At 37.3% G+C, this 22,807-nt stretch overlaps 1 protein-coding gene across 1 annotated transcript; it reads left to right on the top strand.

The window, feature by feature from the left end:
• The first annotated feature begins 1,175 nt into the window (after positions 1-1,175).
• Positions 1,176-22,190, top strand: ADSSL1 (adenylosuccinate synthase like 1). The gene is made up of 13 exons (XM_010085751.1): positions 1,176-1,241; positions 9,127-9,229; positions 10,648-10,710; positions 11,451-11,501; positions 11,845-11,911; positions 13,343-13,450; positions 13,810-13,891; positions 14,871-14,997; positions 16,194-16,348; positions 17,321-17,445; positions 19,444-19,541; positions 20,369-20,518; positions 21,969-22,190. The coding sequence occupies exons 1-13, from the start codon at positions 1,176-1,178 to the stop codon at positions 22,019-22,021; spliced, it is 1,248 nt and encodes a 415-aa protein (XP_010084053.1). The 3' UTR covers positions 22,022-22,190.
• Positions 22,191-22,807: the final 617 nt, after the last annotated feature.

The raw sequence follows: 22,807 nt of genomic DNA, 5'->3' as shown, positions 1-22,807 counted from the left end.
AGCAGCAGTGACTAGCCCAAGACAGCTTTTAGGAGTTTTCAAGCTTTCATTTGGCACTGCAGTTCCAGTGCTGCCCGTGGCAATGGTGAGTGTGTCAGACCTGGGACTCTTCTGGTGTCTGGAAGCAATGTGCCTGATGTTATCGGCACTCCTGTTAAGATCTCACATTGAAGAAACAACACCCAATTGTAAGAATGTGATTGCAATAAGAAGAACTTCCTAGATTTGTTAGGCTTCTCATATTATTGTGCTTTTATTTATTCACTAAATATGCAGTCACTTTTAAAACATTTCCTCTATCCAAGTCAGTGTGCTTTCAAGTTAAGAATTGCTTTGATTTTAAAAATCTTTTGAGACAGATGGACAAAAATTGTAGTTGTTGATACTGAAGAAAAGCTCAGGAGGTTGGAAAAGGTACCAGAAAAACTTGGTGTTAAGGTCTTTTGTGCTTGAGTAGTTCGCAGTCATTTGGAACAAAAAGTTTTAACCAAGTCATAACACCAAGGACCTTGAGTGGCTGGTTTTCTCAGTGTAGTGGCTGTTAACAGATAAGACTGAGAGAGGCTAACTGGTAAGAAAAGCCTAAGAAAGTTCTGGCTGTGAGATTTCCTTGCAAAATTAAAGAATGATCTAGGAAAGGCTGAAAGGAAGTGGCCAACACTACCAATACAAATAGCCGTTGGGTATTATTGTTGGTTTCCTTATTTACTTTTTCTAGTGTTTTAATGAATGTGAAGTACATACCACATATATTAGAAGTGATACTTTGAGGAATGCAAAGGAATGTACTGTGGGCAAGTGCTCACGTAATAAAAACCAAACGTGGCAGAAATGCCAGACGAGAAGTTTTTCTCCATGGTTTAGGTACAAGACAGGGCAGTTGCCTTTGTTGCTCTGTTGTGCTGCCGACATGGCAGGGCAAAGCAGCCACACGTTGTTGGGACTGTCCCTATTGATCATGGGCTGCTGGAGCTGTTTGCAGCAGGGATTAAATTAGGGCAGTTTCATGTGATGATTACATGGAGTTACAGGGGCTTGTTGGCCACTGCTTTTCTCTGTATGTATCACGTGTTGCTCTCCTTTCAGTGAAATTTAACCCTGATATTTAGTGTAATTTCTCCCTACAGGATGTAGTAGCATGTAAAGACTTTAATCTCCTAATGATTTAGTGCGTGATGATCTTCAGTGACGAGATTGATGACCTTGGGAGTCATGAGTGTGCAGTGGCTGTGGGACTGTCGGTTTGATTAATGTTTGGGAAGGCTGATAATCCCATTTCCATGTACATGTACAACCATACAGGCATGTTTCTCTCCAAGTAGTTTTTTTGCAAGGATCTCTGCAAAAAAGTGAGTAGGTTTTATTTTGCTATTCAACACAGGAAAGGGTTCATTAAGTGCAAGTTGTTTCCTTAGCTACAATAAAGTTCACCCTTTCAAAATTGAAACTTTTTGTGGGAATCTGTCACTTATAAGGTATTTTACCCAAATTTTATTTTTTGTTTTGCTTATACCTACTTACATGCTACACTATATCATTTTAGGCCTTAGAACGACATGGTAACATTGCTATTTTAAACTAGCCTCTCCTTTGGGCATCAGGGAGATCATCTCAGGACCACCAGGATTATAAATACTGTATGAGAAGGTCAGGTTTAAAGTTTCCAAATCTCCATAAGAAAGCAAGCTTAATTTTCAATCCCCTTTCTAAAGCCTGATAAATGTATTATCCTCTACAAGCATCAAAAGAAAGCAGCTGAAAATTAAGCTGAAGTGACATCTATTCTCTTTCTTTCCTGTTGTAACTCACTAGCTGTTGTTAACTTGTTTACAGATACAAGAAAAGTTGTTTGTATCTTTGGATCATGTTACTTCCACAGGGACATGGCTGCACTTCTTCAGAAGAGAGGACTAAAGATGAGCAGACACATCTAGGTTTTTCATGTTTGATTTCCTTTATTTTAGGGTTCTGCTAGCGTTAGTCAGAATGCCTTTTCCACTATAGCATTTTCTATCCAGATAACTTGAATTTGTTTTCTTTACATCTTCTGCTGGAGTTAAGTGTGTGTTTTGTTGTAGTGGTCTCTCATAGCAGATTGTTTTTACATGGTTTGACAAAACTTTAAGTTCATTTTGAGAGAAAATAACTAGAATTTAAGAGTGTCTCGTGTGCCTACACTGACTGCTGTTTAAAACCTGAGCTGAGTTAGACCTGGCTTTTCCAGTTGCATTTTTCAGATTGTTAGGAAGATCAAGGTATCTGTATAAGTTAGGGTCACTTTTAATTTGCAGTAAAAGAAAAATACTACTTTATTAGTGCAAAATATGATATAAGCTTCAGGTTTTTATATTTGTGCTAGAAATAATTTTATATATTTCTTTAAAAGGGCAAAAGTTTTTCTCAGTTCTTCACAAGAGTGTGCTTATAATCTTATTAATTATCTCATTAGGCTTCAGAAGGTCTCTGTCCAGGGGAATTCAGAAGTTTTTGAAGAGATCACTATTTTAATTGGGAAGGTGGGATCCTGTGGATTTTGTTAATTCTGTGAGAGAGTGAGAAGGGACACAGCAGGAGCACACTTGAACAGATACAGGAATCGGACATAGCAGTTCTGTGCAGAGTTGTTCTTGTTTATTCTTTGGGAAAAAGAGCAAGGCAAACTAAATTGGGCTGATGATGATTGGTGTCAGGAGATAAATACCTGTAACTCACTCTGGCTCTTTGTGACCACCCTAGCTTTAAAAATCACTGCTCCTGCTGTTCTCCTGGTGTAGCTATACTGATAATTGCCTAACCCAGCTCCTTCCAATGTCTTAGGTTTAAAAAAAAAATTATGACCCACTTCTTGGAACTGAGTTGAATGCTCTCAGGTGATAGTTAGGCTGAAAAAATTAGCAAGAAAAAATTCCTAGTAAAGGAGACTACAGCAAGCACCTATGGCAGCAACCTCCCAACTGTAATGGACAGCACTTTCAGTCATCTGGAAAAAGCTTTCATGCACAGGCAATCATGCACAGGCAATTTTGTGACATTGTGTCTAAGGGTCTGAGTGTTCAAAGCACTTAATGCATTGCATTTGTCTGTGTGTTGGATTTTTTTTTTAACTGATGATGTTCTAAACTCATTTGCAATGGTATAAATGAAGAACAATAGCATGAAAGGCAATGGATTTATATTATTTAAAAGTTCATGTCAAAGCCAGTTGTGCTAGTAATGCTTATTAGCTATGGTTATTCAGGTTAGTTCCAGGCAGTTCCTGATGTAAGTTAGGAAGAGCCATCGTTACATGAATTGTTTCTTCTTTCTCTTTACAACTTAATGAACAGTTCTCCTTCTTGTTTATTCAGAATCACATATGAAATGCTGTGAATGGAAGAAAATTATTCGATCTAGATCAGAAAACTGAAGTATTTTATAGTCTGTTTCATAGTATGATGAGAGGTATTTGGCCTGTAGAGGCAGTTGAATTTCAGAAAATGTTTTGTTTTATTGATGGATGGAATTAGAGCTGGGACTCTTGCAATTAAGAGATAGACAGGAATCATAGAATTTGTTTTCAGATGCAGACTACCCAAACTGCTGGTTTGTAGCTGGTATTCCAATTAATAAATTCATAGATTATAATGCCAGAGGGGATCATCTTGTAATCTTGTCCAAGTACCAAGGACACAGTATTCTAGTAGCAGTTGCACCACTGCCAAACGGAGAGGTAATACAATCTCTCTACTCCTACTTGATATTCCCATTTATACATTGAGGTTTGCCTTGGGCATGTCAGCTAGTTCTGAAAGTATGTTCAGACATCTCCACATGCTTTCTAGCATAGATATCTCCCATCCAGAATTTGGCCTACCTCTTTGTTTCTAATTCATTTATTCTAAACCTGGTGATGACGTTTTATACATTTACTGCATATACCACTTGGCTAAGGAGCTCAGGCTGCTGCGTACTGCTGAAATGACACTTGTGTCGGCTGCAGATCTTCAGTAACGAGCTCCTGTTTTCTCCCCATTGCATTGATTAACATTGCTAACTGGAAGAGTGCGAGAACGGATCACTGTGGGACCCATCAGAAACATACCTGTTCCGTGTTCATCCTCCAGTTATAGTTTAAAAATATGAGGTTTTAAGGCATTTTATGTGTGCTCTGGTGATTTTTCGTATCAATCTAGTTTGTTAATCAGGGTACCTTCCACATTGTGGGGAGAACTGAGCAAATGAAAGATGCTCTAACCAGTGGAAACCAGCAGAGCATCTGGAAACGCTCCTTCCACCTAACACAGAATGCAGTCTCTTGCATGCTGCCTGACTGGCAAGAAAGCATCGGGAGACATTTCATTCTTATTCAAACATAAGTCTAGCTGGGAGGAAGGAGTTCCTGCTGCAGGTACTGAACAGCCTCACTGCTACTCTGAATAGAAATTCTCTTTCTACCTTGGGATGTTTCAACTGCAGAGAATAGAAGAGATGATTAAAAAAAATACAGAACAAAGCATCATCCTTGAAATGACTGAGCACTTTGGAAAGTGGATTTGTTTCTTTGTCTTTTTTGTAAGTTCTACTAACAAGATAAAGACTAGGTGTTCTCCTCTGACAACCTGTTCATAATAATTATTAATTCCGTGAAAGACAGTTATTTTTGGAAAAGTATTTTCTTTTTAAATAATGTACTTGAAAAAAACATTCAACTGTTTTATGAGGCAGCTTAAGTTCCTTTCGCTCCTTCTGGTACTGGGACAACATGTAACTTTACACTTTGATTATTAGAAGTCTGAAAATATAGATTAAAATCTTCCAGGAAAAAAAAAATCCCATTTTCATTTCAGTCCAACTTAAACATTGCTTAAAAATAATTTTCAAAAACCCCACCAAACTTCACCATGTAGTATTATTCCAATCTGAAAAGAATGCCTAGTATGTTTCCTGTTGTTTAACTCTTCAAAACAACATGTTGCAACTCTTTCCATTGTCTTGAAGGCCTGTTTTCCAACCTGGATTGACAGGCATTTTAGTTTGTTGAATTTAAACCACATTGCTGGTGGGCTGCTGGATTTTAGAAGAAAGGACATATAGCTTGCAGCTCCACAAGGTGATAGAGCATTCCTTAGGCAAAATATATTGAAATTATACACATTTAATGCTGTTAATAGAGCCTTAACTTCTAGTAGTTTAAAAGTTAATAAAAATGGATTTCTTAAGCAATGTAGGTACTTTGAAAAGACTAAATACTAATTTTTGACTGCAGGCTATGTATGACTTCAGTGAAAGTTGTTTTTTCTTAGGTGCCTGATTTAAATGTGAAGAGTTTTAACACCTACCAAATACTGTTAGAAACAGCATTGATCCACTCTGAAATTTTAATATATCTAATACAAAGAGTAACAGCTGTGGCTGCACAGTCAAAATGTATCACTGTATCTAGGCAGTGCCTCAAAGGAAGGACTTGTGTGTGTGCTTTGGCAATGAGCTTCCTGATTGATATTTAGGTATTCTTATTACTATAGTAAGATACCTACCATGTTGTCTTTGGCATGCTTAATTCTTTCTAGTTCTCAAGTCCCACTTCATTGCTGCAGTTTTCTGTAATTCATAGCCCCAATCACCTGCACCTGCTAGGTTCCTGCATTTGGTGCAGGTATAGTAGAGTCACTAGAGATTAAAGTGGCTTAACAGAAGGGGCACAAGCGCTGCTGAACATGTTGGAATCACTGCCAGAGCAGCGAGGAAGGCTTCAGGTTGAAGTGGATGCTATTGTTCCAGACTGCTGGCATCCCAGTTGCACTTTTAGCCTTTTGGAGCTTCAGCAGCTCCCCTAATGGTTCCTTCTTGGGAATACAGCAAAGCAGTTTAATGGGAATGCCCAGGCTTCCCAGATTTTTGTAAGTTAATGTTAATTATTATTTCTGGTCATACCATAATTTTGCAGTACAGATGATGCCAAAGTGACACTGGTGATTAATCTGTCAGAAGTTGCCTTAACAAGCCCTTTGTTAGAGAAGTTATTGAAGAACCACAAAAGAAGGCAGATACCATCTCTGGAGGCCTAAGAAGTGCAAATGAGGAGAGATAAATTTCAAGTGAGATCAGTGGTGCACAGCAGAGATTCTGGGAGCTGGGTTTGGATATTAAATGGAAGCTCATTATGCAGAGCTGCATTTGAAGCAAAAGCCAGCCAGAGAAACCAAACATTTCTTGGTCCAAGTGGAAGCTTCCTGAGGGTTTGGAGAATACTGTCACTAGGTGTATTAGTGTTGACACCACTTCAGTGAAGTACCATTTGAGGAAAAAAAGAGAGTTCTCATGGTTGCAGTGTACCAGGTAGTATTCTGCACCTTCAATCATGTCGTCTTCAGATTAATCCCATACAAGCTTTTAGGTTCCCCTTATACTTCAGTAGCAAAAGCAATGGCTCGTACAGCCTCTATATTGACTCTTAGAACTCAAGTAAAATTAGAATATTAGTAGATATCTTTAATATCTGAGCTATTAGACTGTCAATATGCTGTTGGAATGTCTATGAAACTGAACATGAGAATTACTGCAATGACCAGATAACAGAAAGTATCTCATCAGGCCAGCAGCATGTTTTGCAAGTTTGATTGTGGCTGTTGATCATAAGCGCTCTGCTACCACTTTAATTATATTTGTAAAAATGTAATTAATTGAGCTGTAAAAATAGAAGACACTTGTTTAGGAAATGCAGACCAACATGAGCAGTGCTCAAAAACAGCTGCAGAGCTGTCAATGCTAGCTTTAGATTGGAGAAGTGCACTTTTATAAGGTCTGTCCCTGAATTCTTGGTTTATATTATCTGTCCAGAGGGACTGAAAGTGGATTCAGAGATTTTGGCAATTAGACAATGTAACATCTCTGCTGATGTTTCTGTGCTTCAGCATTTTTCATGTATGCCAGCTTTCACAGATGGTTGACTGAGGAGTTAAAATTAATGTCTCTTTTGTTTCTTTAGCATTTGCTAAAGAAAGAGACAGTATTTGGCTACGAGTTCTTCAGGAAAATTTCCAGAAGCATGAATTATCTTCCATAAACATTCTCATAGTGGTGTGTCCCACCTTCTTAAATTTTGGGATACAAGAAAACTTCAGACTATAATTTAGGAGTACTCTTGTCTCAGATTGTGAGTCCTCAAGCCTGATTTCATTTGTTCATGTGGATTAACAAAAGTAGAATATAACTATAATATTAGTGACAACAAATACTTTTGAAGGATCCTGGTTCCCCATTTTCTCAGGAAATGTGAAAATTCTTGTAGTAGAGATTAAATCACTGTTAAACCAGATGGGGTTCATTCTTTTAAAATTTCCATCTTCATCTGTAGGCAAACAGAAGAGGAAAGCTGATTGTCTCAGAAGTTACTACCCTCGTTCTCAAGCCTGATATTGCTGTAATAAAATAAGTTAGTGTTTCAAACAGTGCGATTCATCCCCTCTCAGACCTCTTAAATATCATGCAAAGGAGTCTCCTGCATGATTTATTAGCCTGCTAGATAGTTTAGTACCTTCAACTAGATCCAGGTTCCTGCAACCAGCTTATATCTGGGAGGCAAGTTAAATGCCTAGGATGGTTGAACTTTCTTCAGGATTCTCTGGACAAGTTATAACTCTGGATTAGCAAGACACTTGGGAGTCCTTCCCAGCCCAAGGATGAGCTAACCAGCAGTTTGGTGCACACACAGGTTTAATTTGATTTGACAGTTTTTTTATTACAACTCCTACTCAGCTGTCCCTTAGCAGGCTATCTGTTTAAACTTCACTGTTGAGCTCGCATCTTCCAAAACATTAAAATTACTTTTGTCCTGTTAAAGGCATATTTCTTAATGTTTTCCTCCATCCCACTGCTTAAAAAAACCTTTTTTTTTTATAAGCCATAGCTTTTATTTTCTTAATATTATGTTTCAGAGTATATCCACATTGCTGTTTTCCTGTGTTTTACATGCAAACAAATGGGGAAATGAGTAAATGAAGAGAAAATTAAACTCTGCAAGAACATGTGTTTTTATAAATTATTGTCCTCTCACAGAGTTTTCATATAACAACTCCACTCATTCAGCCAACACTCTTAATTATTTGCAAATTGCCAATGACAGTCTCAGTTCTCTTTCCAGTAGATGCCCTCATTCCAGACACTTCTACATCATTCACACCTCATATCAAATCCACAAAGACTTGTAATCATTTTGGAAAATGCCTGTACCACCAGGGCAGACAAGTAGTCATATTTCCCAATCTTATCAGTAGGAGAAAAAGTTACATCATGACAGAACAGCAAGGAACGTTAAGCCTGTCAAGAAAATGGGACACTTAAGTTTTCAGAACTCTTCCCTCTTTCAGATCAAATCAACTCGTGACCTTGATTTACTCACCTCTTCCCAAGTTTGTGCAGTGTCTCATCGTCCTCTTTTAAAGCCTTTTGGGAAAAATCAGTTTATTGAGAAAATACGAGCTCCCATTCTCAGGTCTAGTGCATGACTTGGGAGATGAGAATATGTGATCTGAATTGCAGCAGACTCCATAATGGTGTGGTGGTGGTGTTAACTGGGAAGATCATCCCTGGACAGGGAGATTCTGTGAATCTGCAAAGTCTCCATGTGCTCCCAACTTTATACAGACCTTCCACCTTGAACACATTGAGAAGCAGTAGCTGTTGGTGGGTGGGCAGGCAGGAAGAGCTTCCATTCAAAAGGAAATATGGGGCATTGTAGGCTTAAACCCAAAGAAATTGACATGAACAGGATATACCCAAAAATGATGGGCTTGTGTCACATCAGAGACAGGACTCCATGGGTGGTAATTCAGTTTTGTCCCTAGAATTCTTCAGTTCTCTTCTAGCTTCTGCCACCGCTCCTGTATTTACTCTAGCTCTGCCCCAGTCCTGCCTTGACTCCCTGGTGTCATTTTGCTTCCTAATTCTCTGCTGAAATCCTTTGGCCCCCTGATTGTCCTGTCTGAGCCCTTTTTACAAGTTTCTCAAGAAACTATAAGGTGGAGAAAGCAGTGACCTAAGACATGACTGTATAAATAAAACCAGGTGATTTTGTCAAATCATCTGCTGAGAGTTAAGAGCAGTAGTGTAAAACTATTAATCTTCTGGTGTTTCTTTCTGTTGCAGGGTGGGAATAACGCAGGCCATACTGTGGTTGTTGATGGGAAAGAATATGATTTTCACCTATTTCCTAGCGGCATCATTAATCCAAAGGCAATTTCTTTTATTGGTAAGACAACTTTAGATCTTATAAAATAATATTACGCGGTGAGTAGCTGCAACCATAGTTTCTAGCAGCAAGCAAAGAAAAATGTATAGGTGACTGTCAGTCAGATTTGCTTTAGCTGTTTGACTTTGATTTCACTGATGTTTTAACATGAGGAGTTATTCCACATTCAGGATCAGTTTAGTGTCTACTACCAGAAAACTGAAAGTAAGAACCTCCTCTTTCCATCATGTTGCTTTTATACTTTATGGTGCAAGTTTGGATCCCATTCTCTACTTGTACACTCCTTTTATACTTTCAGAAATATAATTGCTATACTTTGAGGACAGAAAACACAGCACTTAGACTAAACAAATAATATAATTTATCTCTGGCATTACTGACCGTCCAGAAATAGGCCCCAAGATACAGGGCTCTGCCTGAAAGGTCATCATCCAGCCTCCTTTTTGTTCACATTGCCAGCTGTTTAAGATGATGATGTATTTCACTGTGAAGATATTTGGTGCAAATGGCATCATAAAAAAGTTTACATTGCTTACTGGGCATTGAACTCATATCTAAGTGATAGGCAAATTTAAGCCTTATACTTGGCCAGAATTATTATTCTTTCTGACAGAAAAAAACCCATATATGGAATGTGCAAGAAATTAGTGCAAGTTTTAGTGAGTCATGGGACTGTAGCTGCACTTCTGTTCCATGTGATAATTTCCAAATGGATGATTGAAATATATGAAACATTTTTTCTCTCTGATAAATATGGTGTATTGTCTTGCTTTCCATTTTACTCCCTTGTCAGTTTGTAACTTCAGTTATCCTAAATTTAGGCTGAGACAGACTCTTGCAGATATTTCTGATGTTCCCAAGAAGGAAGCAGCAGCTGTTTTCAGCCCACTACATCACTAATCCTCCACGCCTCATCAGTAATGCTCCGTGTTGTTTGTGAATTCTATATTGTAGCTCAAAAGCAGGGAGAAGGCATTGCTAATGTGTTACAGCACTAGTTTGAGCTCAGTTTAAAACAAATACGTGAATGTTGAAGAAAAATACTGTCACACAGGCTTGTCAGTGTTGTAGGGCCATAGACTCCTTTGAGCTTTTACCAGTGAACAATTGAGGCTGAAGTCGTGGTGCAAAGTCCACCGCAAACAAAAATGAGAATCCGCTTACCTCAGCTGGCGTCCGAGCAGGCTCGACATTCACATCTGAAACAAGCAAGCTCTGTTTTTTCTTTTAGCAGGCTTGTAGCTGCTTACCCAAAATGAGGATTTATTCAAAATTTCTCGAGATTAGTTTGTGAGAAGTGTGAGAAACTTCGTCATATCTTTTAAATAAAATTTCCAACAGCAAATGTTTACATGCTGTACATCCTAAGGATGTGTATTTTATTTCTTGCCTTAAATAAATCATTTATGTTCCCTAAGGTAATGGAGTGGTTATACATTTACCAGGCCTGTTTGAAGAAGCTGAAAAGAATGAAAAGAAAGGTTTGTATCGAGTAATTTTTAACCTTTCTTGATGTTGGCAGCCAGGTTGAGTTGTTTTTTAAAACTTGGTTCCTGACCATAAGTAATCTGTGCAATACCATTCTGCATTTTAAATAATGAAGGAAACAGTATGTAAAATGTTGAATTGTGTTGTAGTCTTCAGACAGATTTTCAAAAACAATCTTTTCATGGGGTTTCCAGGAGTTTTATGGCATTTGTTACCATATTAGATAGAAAATAAAATCCTAAAGTGTGCCCTCAAACCAAGATTATTGAAACAAGAGTTTGTGTCCCCTTTTCTGTGCTCAAATGTAAACTCAGTTGGTTCTGCTTTAAGTGAGGGTTTGGACAAGATGACCTTCTAAGGTCCCTTCCATCTTAAATTGTTCTATGATTCTAGATATAAAAATGCTATATTTTCAAAGGCACAAATGGAGTTTAAGTGATTTATCATCTAGCAAGTTAAACAAGATCTTTCTTCCTTAAAATAAGAATTGCATGTAAGCCACACACCATTCTGACATTAAGAAGTGAGTGTCTTTGTCCATATCAAAACGAGAAAGCTGGTTTTGTTACCAAAAACGTTGCTAAGTTTAATACTTACTTATGTTTTATCCATTTTTTGTCTAAAGTGTTCTTAACAAGAAGCTGTATAAACTAGAAGAAAAACTAGAAGTAAATCTCAAAGTTTAACCAGTCGGTGCAGCTGAAATCCTACTTTTCTTTATGTCTTCTGACAGGTTTAAAAGACTGGGAAAAAAGACTGATTATATCAGATAGAGCACATATAGGTAAGCAATGATCGAAGGAGGAAAAAACTCACAAATGATTGCTTAGCTCATGATGCTAAGCTACAATATTACTCCACAGAGCAGTCATCTGTTTGATCGAATACAGCTTCTTTCTATGTTGTATATCTGAAACATAATAATGGAATTTGTATCCGCTAAAGAGCAATATTTTACATGTTTTCACAATGTTTAAGCAATACTAGCTCTGTTTTCACATGAGGAGGCCTGTACACTGTCAATGATTACAAAGGCATTTAGTCTTGAAAGTATAGGTGTCTGTGATTTGAAGAAGAGTGTTTTTTCCTTTGGTCTCCCACTATGTCCATTTGATTTTCCATTGCAGTGTTTGACTTTCACCAGGCAGTAGATGGGCTCCAGGAAGTGCAACGTCAAGCACAAGAAGGAAAAAAGTAAATATTTTCAGCACCTTCTTTCCATTAATAATTACACAGATGTGAAAAATTGGTGTCATTTTGGAAAAAACAGAAATGCAACGTATCTCTAAAGAGCTTTGCTGATGTTACTAGCTCTCTGACTCTGTTCTGCTTCTACTTATGCTAGAGAACAAACTCTGAGGTATTACTGAAAAAGCAGGGCATAAATTCTTAGATATTTCCATTTTCCAGTTCTCTGCAGCATATAGAGGTGTTTTGAAATTCCTACCAAATCCTCAAAACTCATTGCCATTAAAATGATGTCTCCAGTCCAGTTTGATATCAGACTAGTGAGGCTCTTTTGAATCAGGTCTGAAGTGTTGGTGCAATTAGGTTCCACACTTGTAATAATTTATTGTATATTCACTTACACTTCATGGAGATACTAGTTTCTGTTGTAATTTTAATCTTACACTTTAGCACCGTATGTAGCTATTCATACTTCATTATTCTGATTTCTGAAAGAACAAAGGTTTATATAAACACGCTGTATTTTTCTCTCTGTCATTCTGTTAGTTTTTGATCCTACTGGACAATTTGAGGCAAACTTAACATATAAATAGAGATCTCAAAATTACTGGATTTCTAAAATGCACATGAAAATAGACATGCGGGTAGGGAAACAGTTTAATTTTTATCCTCATCAAGGTAAAAGGAAGGAAGAAATTTTTTACAATGGGGGTGGTGAAACATTGGAACAGGTTGCCCAGAGAGGTGGTAGATGCCCCATCCCTGGAAACATTCAAGGTCAGGTTGGACAGGGCTCTGAGCAACCTGGTCTAGCTGAAGATGTCCCTGCTCATTGCAGGGGTGGGTTTGGACAGAATGACCTTTAAAGGTCCCTTCCAGCCCAAACCATTCTACAGTTCTGGGATTCTAAAGGCTGCAGCAAGAGTTCATAGATCATAGAGATAGTATAAGTAATGCTAAAGCCATAGGAGAACAGTTTGATCACTCAGAGAACTGGCTGTTGTTTGCAACTATAGGCAGTGCTGCAGCTGTGAAAATGACATTAGTTTCCTATCGTTTGTGGTAAGTGATGTAGTAGTAACACAGGATAGTACAGTAGAGAAACCATTATTACTGTATAATATATGTATATACACACATAGTTTCAAGTAAGCTTGTCTCAGCCCAAAGCTTAATGCTTTACTGCATATCATGATTATTAGCAATATTTATGCAAATCCACTGAAGCATGAAAGTTGCTATTTATTTATTATTATAAAACTTTATTCATTTTTTTATGTCACGGAACTCCTTCCCAGTATATGGTATATTGAAGAGCTTTAACAAAATTACTTAGCATAAAGCATGTTTTTGCTTATTATGCTAAGAAAGAGCATGCTAAATTTAAACTAAAGCATATTATGCTTAAACATGTTTGGGGGGTTTCTTTTTAACTAGTATTGGCACAACGAAGAAGGGGATTGGACCAACATATTCTTCCAAAGCTGCACGAACAGGCCTTCGAATTTGTGACCTCCTTTCTGACTTTGATGAATTTTCTTCAAGGTACAACTATTTTAATTTCTGAATAATATGTTAGAGTGATACATTTTCACTGGCAGATTTGCTTTTAAGGAGATGTTTTTAAATATGTGTCTGATTTTTTTTATATAAATTGTCCAGAAATAGAAGAAAACTGGATGGGATGTGTGTATGTATTTCCTGTACTTCACTGAGTTTCTCATCTTTACAATGTAGTTTTGTACATTGATAAATGCAGTGGTTGAGGTATTGAAGTTCTGGGTATTGTCTTCCCATAGCTCTCAGTATATACTCTGTGTAATATAAGATGAGTTCTTGCCAAAGGTTCTATGAACAATAACTCAAAGAGTGTTCTTCATAGATATGACTTCAATATTTTACAGATTTAAAAATCTGGCACAACAATACAAGTCAATGTTTCCTTCATTGGAAATAGATGTAGAAGGACAATTGAAAAAGCTAAAGGTAAGGATTTAACACTTGTAATATTTGTTCAGTTTCAGGGAAAGTGTAGAAGAAAATAGTAATATTTATTTTAATTTTAAAAGTGAAAATTAAGTGTACCAGAATGACTACTTATTAAACTAATTAATTCATTTAAATGAAAATGCATGTCTTCATTATTATAAAGCCTTTTAATAAGCAGTAGCTATACTTTGTAATAGAATGTTTTCTTATTGTGGGCAGTAAAATAAATTTTGTGTATAATTTAATTCTCCTGTAATATTTTAGGTTTTTGACATTAAATAACTGTTGTATTAAAGTAGCCAAGAGAGCGCAGGGTGGCACTTGCAGTTAGCTGTCTCCAGCCATGACTGACCTTGTCTGTCTGAGAGACTTTCATGGTTGCTCAAAAATTGTTTGTGGAAGCTGTGTTTCAAGATCCTGGATTACAATAAAAATGTCTTTTTATAAATAAATTCAGAAGAGCCACTGGTAAAACATCTTCTTTCATGAATATGTAAGAAAATGGGGTGCTAAAAAAACTCTTACCTTTCCAAAGTTTTGTCTGGTACTCGTTCAGAGCTGACGCTCTACTTTTAAAGATATTTTTTAATATTTGTGAGTGGTGATTTATTTTTTCCCTTTTGGAGCTTGAACTACTTCTAAGTCCCACTCTCAGTGTGTCCAGACTATAGACACACTATATATTGACTATATCAACAAAATGAGGTAGGTATGCAACATCTCTGTGAATAGAAATGGTACAGAAATGATGGCATTCTAATGCCATAACAAGTCATGTTTTCTTATGTGAGTGGTTCAATACATTGATTTGTTTTCAATAGGATGTAATCTAATAGCTGTACTTTTCAGGTAAAACACAGTTGTTGAAGCTGGTGTATTAGAGTTACCTGTATGTCTGGTGTTTCAAAAATGAATGCAGTGTTCCCTGCTTCCAGACATTGTCTGGGGAAGCTGACATTTCTGCTCAAATTTGCAGGGATATGCTGAAAAAATAAGACCCATGGTTCGAGATGGTGTGTATTTTATGTATGAAGCTCTTCATGGCTCCCCAAAGAAGATTCTTGTTGAAGGAGCCAATGCAGCATTACTTGATATTGACTTTGGTGAGTTAAATTCTAAACTCAATTTAACTCCTAAGAGATTAGTTTTATTTTGATTAATTTTATTTTGATTTGTGTTTATATCAGCTTTACAAACAGTAGGAAAATAGAGAAACAAAATACTCTTTCCTTTAATAGGATCAGATCTCCCACAAGTAAAGTGCAGGAAGCCAGAGACTGTATCATTAACAGGATTAAGTGCTTAGGGTTTAAATACTGATTTTTACTGAAGCTTGTTCCAATGGAGTTGAAATTTCACTCCTGATATTGCTGTCGTGCACATTGCCGTACATTCCAGACGCCCACTGCAGTGCTGCTGAAATAATTCCTCTGCAGTGGAGGGAAGATTAAACTGGTGCAGATAACCGGTAAGTCTAGTTTCTTCAGTTCATCTCTGCTCTGCTCTTGTACCAAAAGTCTAATGAAACTACTTAGGACTCCATGAAAATGAAACTAAGAACTGGAAAGATGCTCCAATCTAGAGTAACAATTTAGAGATCATGAATAACCTCTTAAGGCTTAGAAAATCTGCAGCAGATACTCAGAGCTACTTGTGTAGAGCACTGGGAATGTCAGACTGTGACCTTTATGCCAGGCTCTCCGTGGATGTTGTGGAAATACTTTCTGTGATACACAGGACAGAGAAAAAAGCTTTACATGGCAGCAGCATCCTGTAACAGATGCAGTGCCTAATGGAAATAGTGTTGAGCTGCTTTTAAATTTCTCCCTTGTGGGCAATCCTTAGTGAAAGTTGCAAAGGATGAATGCAGAAAGGCTTGCATGTTGGACCAGATCGTACATACTTGATACCTCCTTAAGTATAAGAAAGCAGTAAATTTTCTTATTTGTGTGTGTGAACTTCTTGCTCACTAATAATATGCTTATACAAATTGCCTGGGTAAGTCAGCTATTTGTGAAAACAGCCTTCATTTAGAAGGGTTTCTGTGGAGCTTTAGAAGTCTAAATATGTTTTATTCACTACAGAAGGAAGCAATTTGGGGAAGAACAGCTTATTTTTTCCAATTAAAAGCAAAATGGGGATGTGTAGTAGGAAGAATTTGCCCTGCTCTTTGGCTGCTATGTCAGTTTAGTTTTAAAGCCAAACAGAGGTGAAAATCTCCTTTCAACTCATAAAGGAAAATCAGTCGTTGTTTCTTACCATTACTGAAATGGGGTTGTGTGTTGTGTTTTTCTGACAGGCACGTATCCTTTCGTGACTTCATCGAACTGCACCGTAGGTGGTGTATGCACCGGACTTGGTGTTCCTCCCCAGCACGTTGGTGATGTGTACGGTGTGGTGAAGGCGTACACTACTCGAGTGGGAATTGGAGCCTTCCCCACGGAGCAGATTAATGTAGGTTTAATGTTACAATATGCAATATATACAGTTGGCAAAAAATAAGGTCAGTGGAATGGGGTAAGGGTATACCAACAGTAAATAAGCACCATAATAATAATGCCAAGCAATTGCACTCACAAAGAGAGGAGAATTACATTATAAACTTAAGGTATTTTTCTTCAAAGGAGTGAAACATGAATGTGATGATGTTATATTACAGTGACCACAAACTGATCAATAAAAAGAAGGGGAGAGATTTTGGTTCTTTTAAACTGTCTATTATATTTTAATTATCAAGAAACTAGAAAGCTGAAGTTATTAATGATGAGCTATGTCTAGGTCAGTGATCCAAATCTAATTTAAGGATTTAGTCACTAAAATCCTTTATCTAATGGCTCAAATGAATTTGTGATACCCTTTAGTTTTATGAATCATGAGCATAAAGTTTCTTTCTTTTTCATGTTTAACACATTATAAACACTGCCAGCCCAAAGGGAACAGTTGGCAGTCTCATACTGTGGCAGAACCTGGGAGCCCTAGGCATGGTCAAGGAGTCTGTTGACCTAGACTTTGTACAAGCATTGATCTTGTCCCCACCACTTACAGTCTTGCCCCCCAAAACAATAGATGCCAAAAGACCAAGCCAAGAAAGTAAGCACAAACAAAGTTAAAAACAGGGCCGAATTGTCAAATAAATCTTCCTATCAAATGAAGAAGGAAGAAAGGTGTCCCCTTGTAACACAAAATAGTCATATTAAAAATGTATTTTGGAGACGCTAGTGATCTAAATACAGAAATCCTGTGCATGAGGGGCTTTACTCTCCACCTAAGTCCCCTCCTAATAAAACTTAATTATTTTTTTCCTACAAAAAAGCCTTGGAATGGAACAACAATATTTTTCCTGCTATTTGTCTGTATTTGTTTAGATTTTGTTTTCCTGCTATTTTTCAGTGAAATACCATCAGCATTCTTTCTGTCTTCTTTTAGGAAATTGGAGATCTTTTACAGTCCCGTGGCCACGAATGGGGAGTAACTACAGGCAGAAAGAGACGCTGTGGCTGGTTAGATCTTGTCATTTTGAAATATGCTCATATGATCAACGGATTCACTGCGTAAGCATCACAGATTTTGCGCTACATTTGGAAGTGATAATTTTGTGCTTCGCAGAATAAATATGTAGGTAACATTAATATAAGTCCAGTAAAGTGTTACATTTTAAGCAATAAAATAATTCACAATGGGCAACTGAGAATTGTCTTAATGCTAATAACAATCTAATTCTTTTGACTATTTTTTCAAATGAAGTGATTTTACAACATCATAGCAGTGATTTTTTTTTTTAATATATGTTTTCACGTTGCTTACATCAGATGACCAATGTAGATTGGATCAATATATCAGTTTCCTGACAGTTTGCTCTAGTGTTCTTGATCCAGTACTTTCATACTGACTTATGTTGCAATCTAAAACCTGCTGGTTTTGAGTTTGGTTGACGCTAGTGGGTCATTCTTGTAGGACCAATTCTGCATAATTTGGAACCACTACCTCTTTAAGTGAAACAAGTGGGATGACACAAAGTGTACAGCAACTGGCTGTTCTCATTCCAGTCCTAACAGATTCATTTATTTACAAAGGTGTGGTCTAATATTGTATTATAAAAGCTTCTTTTAATGGGCTGAGGTTTTATTTTCATTGGGACTCAGCAATTTACATGGCTGGTAAATTATTTTACAGTTCAAAATGTTTTTTAAATTGACATTTTAAAGGGAAAATGGATGTTCAAAGGAACTGTTCAAGACCATAATGCCATCAAGCTAACTTATGTCTAATGCTAAAATGCTATTAACTGTCACAAGCCATTAATTTATAACTAATTATTAATCTGTATTGTCAGAAAATGTTGCAAACATTTCATTACAGTTGTGTTCATATTAAATGTTGACTTACATATTCAGGCAAGCTTGTTCATATATACAAACATATGAATGTTTGGGCGTTTTAATATTTTATAAACTGAGACTTAATATTGTTTATGCTACTAATGTTAAAAGGGAACAATGAGCTTTGTTCATAAATTTATCAGAAGGGTTTTAAAAACATTTTTCTACTTGGATTTATATTTTCCTTTAATTTACCCAGCTCTAGGTCATGTGGAAATAGTATTAGGAAGGCATTATGTTTCCTTCCATTTCAGCTCTATACTGTTACTGCACTTCTATCAGTAAAACTATGTCATCCCTGGTAACTGTGGCAGTTAAAAAACATGGGCAGATAAAAACTTGAAAAAAGCTGAAGAACTGCCTCTATGCTGCTTTTTTTCCCAAAAGGTCTTTTCATTTAATCACTGCATTCATTATGTGCTTACTGAGCCCATAAAGCAAGGACTATTAATGTGCGTACCTGTCTAAATCCTTAGCTACTCATATTTTCACCAAGCAAGGTCTGGCATACTGTTTCCAGAGAATTTGACTAGTTTTAAAATAAGGTTGTATTCTGATCAGTGAATATTATGGTGTCTTCTTGAGGTTCCATTTTTGTGTTCCAGTGTGTTCATTCAAAAGATGAAAAAGGTTCATTAAACTGACAACCCTGATAGCACAGCCCAGGAACTGAAAGTCAGGCTGGGGTCTTTCCTACCAAACTCTATATGTGATTTTAGTAGCCAGATTATGCTTGTGAAGATTGTTTTAAAAGTGTAATTTAGTAAATAAATCTGTTTTACAGTTGCTGTGAATCAGTAGGAATAACAGAGATACTCACTAATAGTGATGTAAAGTGACATGCCCAAACCAAGTCCAGAAAGTGCCACTTTACATGGCCAGCTTGCATTTTCATGCTCTGAACTTGACACTGTGCACCTGTATGAGCAGACAAGCATTTCGAAATGCGACTTAGTAACTCAGTCATGTATTCATCCCAGAGGCATGAATTAAATTAACTATGTTCATAATTTAATATATTTGTGTATTTCTGACTGCTGGTTTGCCTGAGCTGGATTTGTGAACAAAAACTAGAAAGAATTAAAAAAAAAAAAAAAAAAAAGGCAAGTGGAAAGTACTAAAGAGGAGATTCATGATGTGTGTAACTCTAACTGATGTTTTTCTATACAGTTTGGCATTAACAAAACTGGATATTCTTGATGTCCTTGATGAGATCAAAATTGGTGTTGCTTATAAACTGGGTGGAAAAAGAATTCCATATTTTCCAGGTATGTTGTTAAATATCTGTGTTCACTTTTCTCTTTCCTGCCTGTTAAGTCATACCTGTTGGGAAAGACTCTTTGCTTTTTAAAATCAGGCTTGATTTCTTTTTTTGCTAGACTTTCTGTAGAAATTTGAAGAACTGTGATATCAGTATAAAGACTCCCATATCAGTATATTAGCATTTTCTATTAAGATGTAATAATATGTAATTTTCTTACACGAATGATGTTTTCAAGATACCTGTAACAGTCTATGACAAGATGAGGGGTTTGTTCTGCTGAGATGGGGAATTTTGGAGGTACAGCAGGGTGCTAGCAGCAGCCAGCTTTCCTACCACTGATGGTAGTTCCTGGCTGTGGACAGTAGCACAGTGAGAATTTCAGTGGGGAAAGTCTTGCAGACATCTAAGTTTTTAGCAAGCCTGATTTAACCCTGTTCCATGAAGGTGAGACAGTTGTTCCCTGTCTACAGAAGGACTGCTATTTTATTATGTGTAAATCTGAACCAAAAAAGGTGAAACTACAGTAAAAGTCAAACAGTTTGTTTGCTTAGAAATACTACTGTGGTCTTCTGACAACATAGAATGCATCCTAAGGTTTTGACAAGAGGAAACTGGCTTACTGGATCGTCTTGAATCAGTTACCTTCCTAAGTAGCAGAAATTAATCTAAATGAAGAATGAATTAATTAACCAACCAGCAGAATACTGCGGGTATTTTTATTAAATTTATTTATTAAATGTTGTCAAAAGACTCTGTTGGTCAAGAAGCATAGGTGTGTTCTTTAAGCTGGAGCAGCTAAAATCAACAGTGATAAAAATTGTTCTCCCACAGCCAACCAGGAGATACTACAGAAGGTGGAAGTAGAGTATGAAACAATGCCTGGGTGGAAGACTGACACAACTGGTGCACGAAAGTGGGAGGACCTCCCACCCAAGGCCCAGAATTACATCCGATGCGTGGAGAACCATGTTGGAGTGCCAGGTAAATCTTTCTGTAGATTTACACATAAGGATGCCACAGCAGAAAGGAACATCTCTGTAAAAGGGCTCAATCCATTAGTCAGGGAGTGGCTTGGTGTGGGCAGGAGGCCATGGAGTACCAGTGGTCGGGCTGATGACGGTAAATGACGGCTTGCCAAGAAGCAGCAAAGGGTGGTGTTCTGCAGGCAGGTCTGCAGTGTTGCAGTGAGCCCTGAGCTGCTGCTGACAAGGATTTAAACCAGAGGAAAGATAAACATATATTGTTCTTGGCAAACTGCCACCTTCTGTCAATGAAAACTTGGGGGATCTGTGCACCATGCTTCAGTGTGTAGTGAGTCTAATGTCCTGATCTCTTCCTTTCACTTTGCTTCCTGCGCTGCATCCCTGTTTGAGTGTAGACTTATCTTTTTTAATTTTTTTCCCTCTCTTCCATACTTACCCATATAAGGAGATGCGTTGCATCATGGATACAAGATTGTTTAGCCCAATTCTGCCACTTCAGAAAAATTAGAATCTTAACATGATCAGTCTCCAAAGGTTAAGCCATCCAGTTCTTTTTTTTCAAATCTAACTGCTAGAGCTCTACAGGTGCCAAGAACTAGGTATGACACAAATGGTGGAGTTTGGAAAGGAATTTCCACAGCAGCAAAACTAGAAAGCTAGCATGTGTCCTTTTGTTCTCCATAAAGCACCTCAAAGGTCACATCTGGGGAGCGTGAGCTAGTTGCAACTGTCGCAATTCCAGTATTGTTCGTGGATTAGGAAGCATCTGATAGCAGAGCCTGAAACTCAGTGGATGGCCTGTGTGTGGTCATGGACACAGATGTGGGTGATGGGATGTGTAAATAAAGCTTCCCTAATTTTATTTCTGTGGTTCTCAGTGTGAAGGCAAGGTGCCTTGGGTTTGATGACTGAGGCCTGCCTACAGTCAGTTTTATAGTATCCGTGGGCAATAAAAATTGTAGTGGAACAGTTACAGGATGGTATTTGGGGTGGCTGCTCACACCAGATAATGTTTTTGATTGCAGCCTTACATTTAACAATATTATAGCATGTGTGCATCACTGTCTCCTGGTCCACGTGAAGAAAAAAATCACAGCCTGGCAGAGCTCTCGCTTCCTCTCTGCAGGGATTTAGCTAGATATCCTATCACTCAACAACAGTTAAACCTGCAACAAACATGCTTGACCTTCTGTGAGGCCTTCCATCTGCAATGCTTTGTGTTTCTGGTGTAATTATTTCATGCTTTCAGACTTCAGTATATTGCACTTCTAGTCTGATAATGCAGCAGGATTAAAGGGATACTTGACGGTAAAACTTCTAGCATTGTGTTTCAGCATAAAGTTGGCCAGTTTGTAGTGAAGCGTGATAAAAGGTGAAAATTACTACAATTCATTGATTAGAATATTTTCTCTCAGTAATTGTTCTAATAGAAGTGTTTTCCTCCCTAGTTAAATGGGTCGGAGTTGGAAAATCAAGAGAGTCGATGATCCAGCTATTCTAAACAAACGACGAACTTCAGTGATGAGAAGCACAGCTGTTCCTTACTGATTCCTCTTTAAATGGAGATGCTATTTAAAATCAACATGTTCTTCTAGGAGTTGAATAGAAGCAAAACATATATTCTGTATTGTAACATTTTATTTGTCTTTAAGTTCTCAGTGTAAAATCTCTGTGGTGGCCATAATAAAAGAAAAAAAAAATCAAAAAAATTCTTAACAAAACAAGGAATTTTTTTTTTTAAATTTGAGCCGTGTTACTATTTGAAAGTATTTTACATCCATATAGAGTTATTTCTTCTTGTTCAAACCAGTATTAAGCCTTTTCCAGTAGTTACTGGGTAACTAGAATTGTGAAGCTTGGATTTGTTCTAAAACTTCAAATGTTAAAATATCTTTGTGTCTGGGTTAACAATAATAAGACAGATACTGTGTACTTAAATTGGTTGGATTATACAGATTTTCAGTTTCTAAAATACAGTAAAGTAGGTAATTTTGACTGCACAGAGCAAACACAACTGTCTATAATTTTCGTATAATGATTTTTTAAGAGTCCACTAAAATGAACAGAGAGCAGGTAAAGTATTTTTGTGACAGAGCCTGTTCTAGTAACTGAGATAACACCTGTACAAGGGCCAAACTGAAGGAAGCTGACCTGTCTAATAATTCTTTCAAATATCCTGTGTACTAACCAGACAATCCCCGTGGAGACTCTCGGATACGCAGTCTTTAATTTATGCAGCAGGGAAGGAGTGAGTGAAGGTGGAAGGAAGAGAGTCCTCAGGCTACAA

Source organism: Pterocles gutturalis, unplaced genomic scaffold (genome assembly GCF_000699245.1).
Source record: "Pterocles gutturalis isolate BGI_N339 unplaced genomic scaffold, ASM69924v1 scaffold22510, whole genome shotgun sequence".
NCBI lineage: Eukaryota > Metazoa > Chordata > Aves > Pterocliformes > Pteroclidae > Pterocles > Pterocles gutturalis.
Note: the sequence above shows the minus strand (reverse complement) of the source record. Positions and strands in the feature narration are given on the sequence as shown.

What these genes read in the sequence shown, in the direction of transcription:
- ADSSL1 (XM_010085751.1), top strand. Translation starts at nt 1,176, where the DNA reads ATGATCTTCAGTGACGAGATTGATGACCTTGGGAGTCATGAGTGTGCA. An exon ending in AAGAATTCCATATTTTCCAG is followed by an intron (nt 19,542 to 20,368) that starts GTATGTTGTTAA and finishes GTTCTCCCACAG; the next exon opens with CCAACCAGGAGATACTACAG. An exon ending in GAACCATGTTGGAGTGCCAG is followed by an intron (nt 20,519 to 21,968) that starts GTAAATCTTTCT and finishes TTTCCTCCCTAG; the next exon opens with TTAAATGGGTCGGAGTTGGA.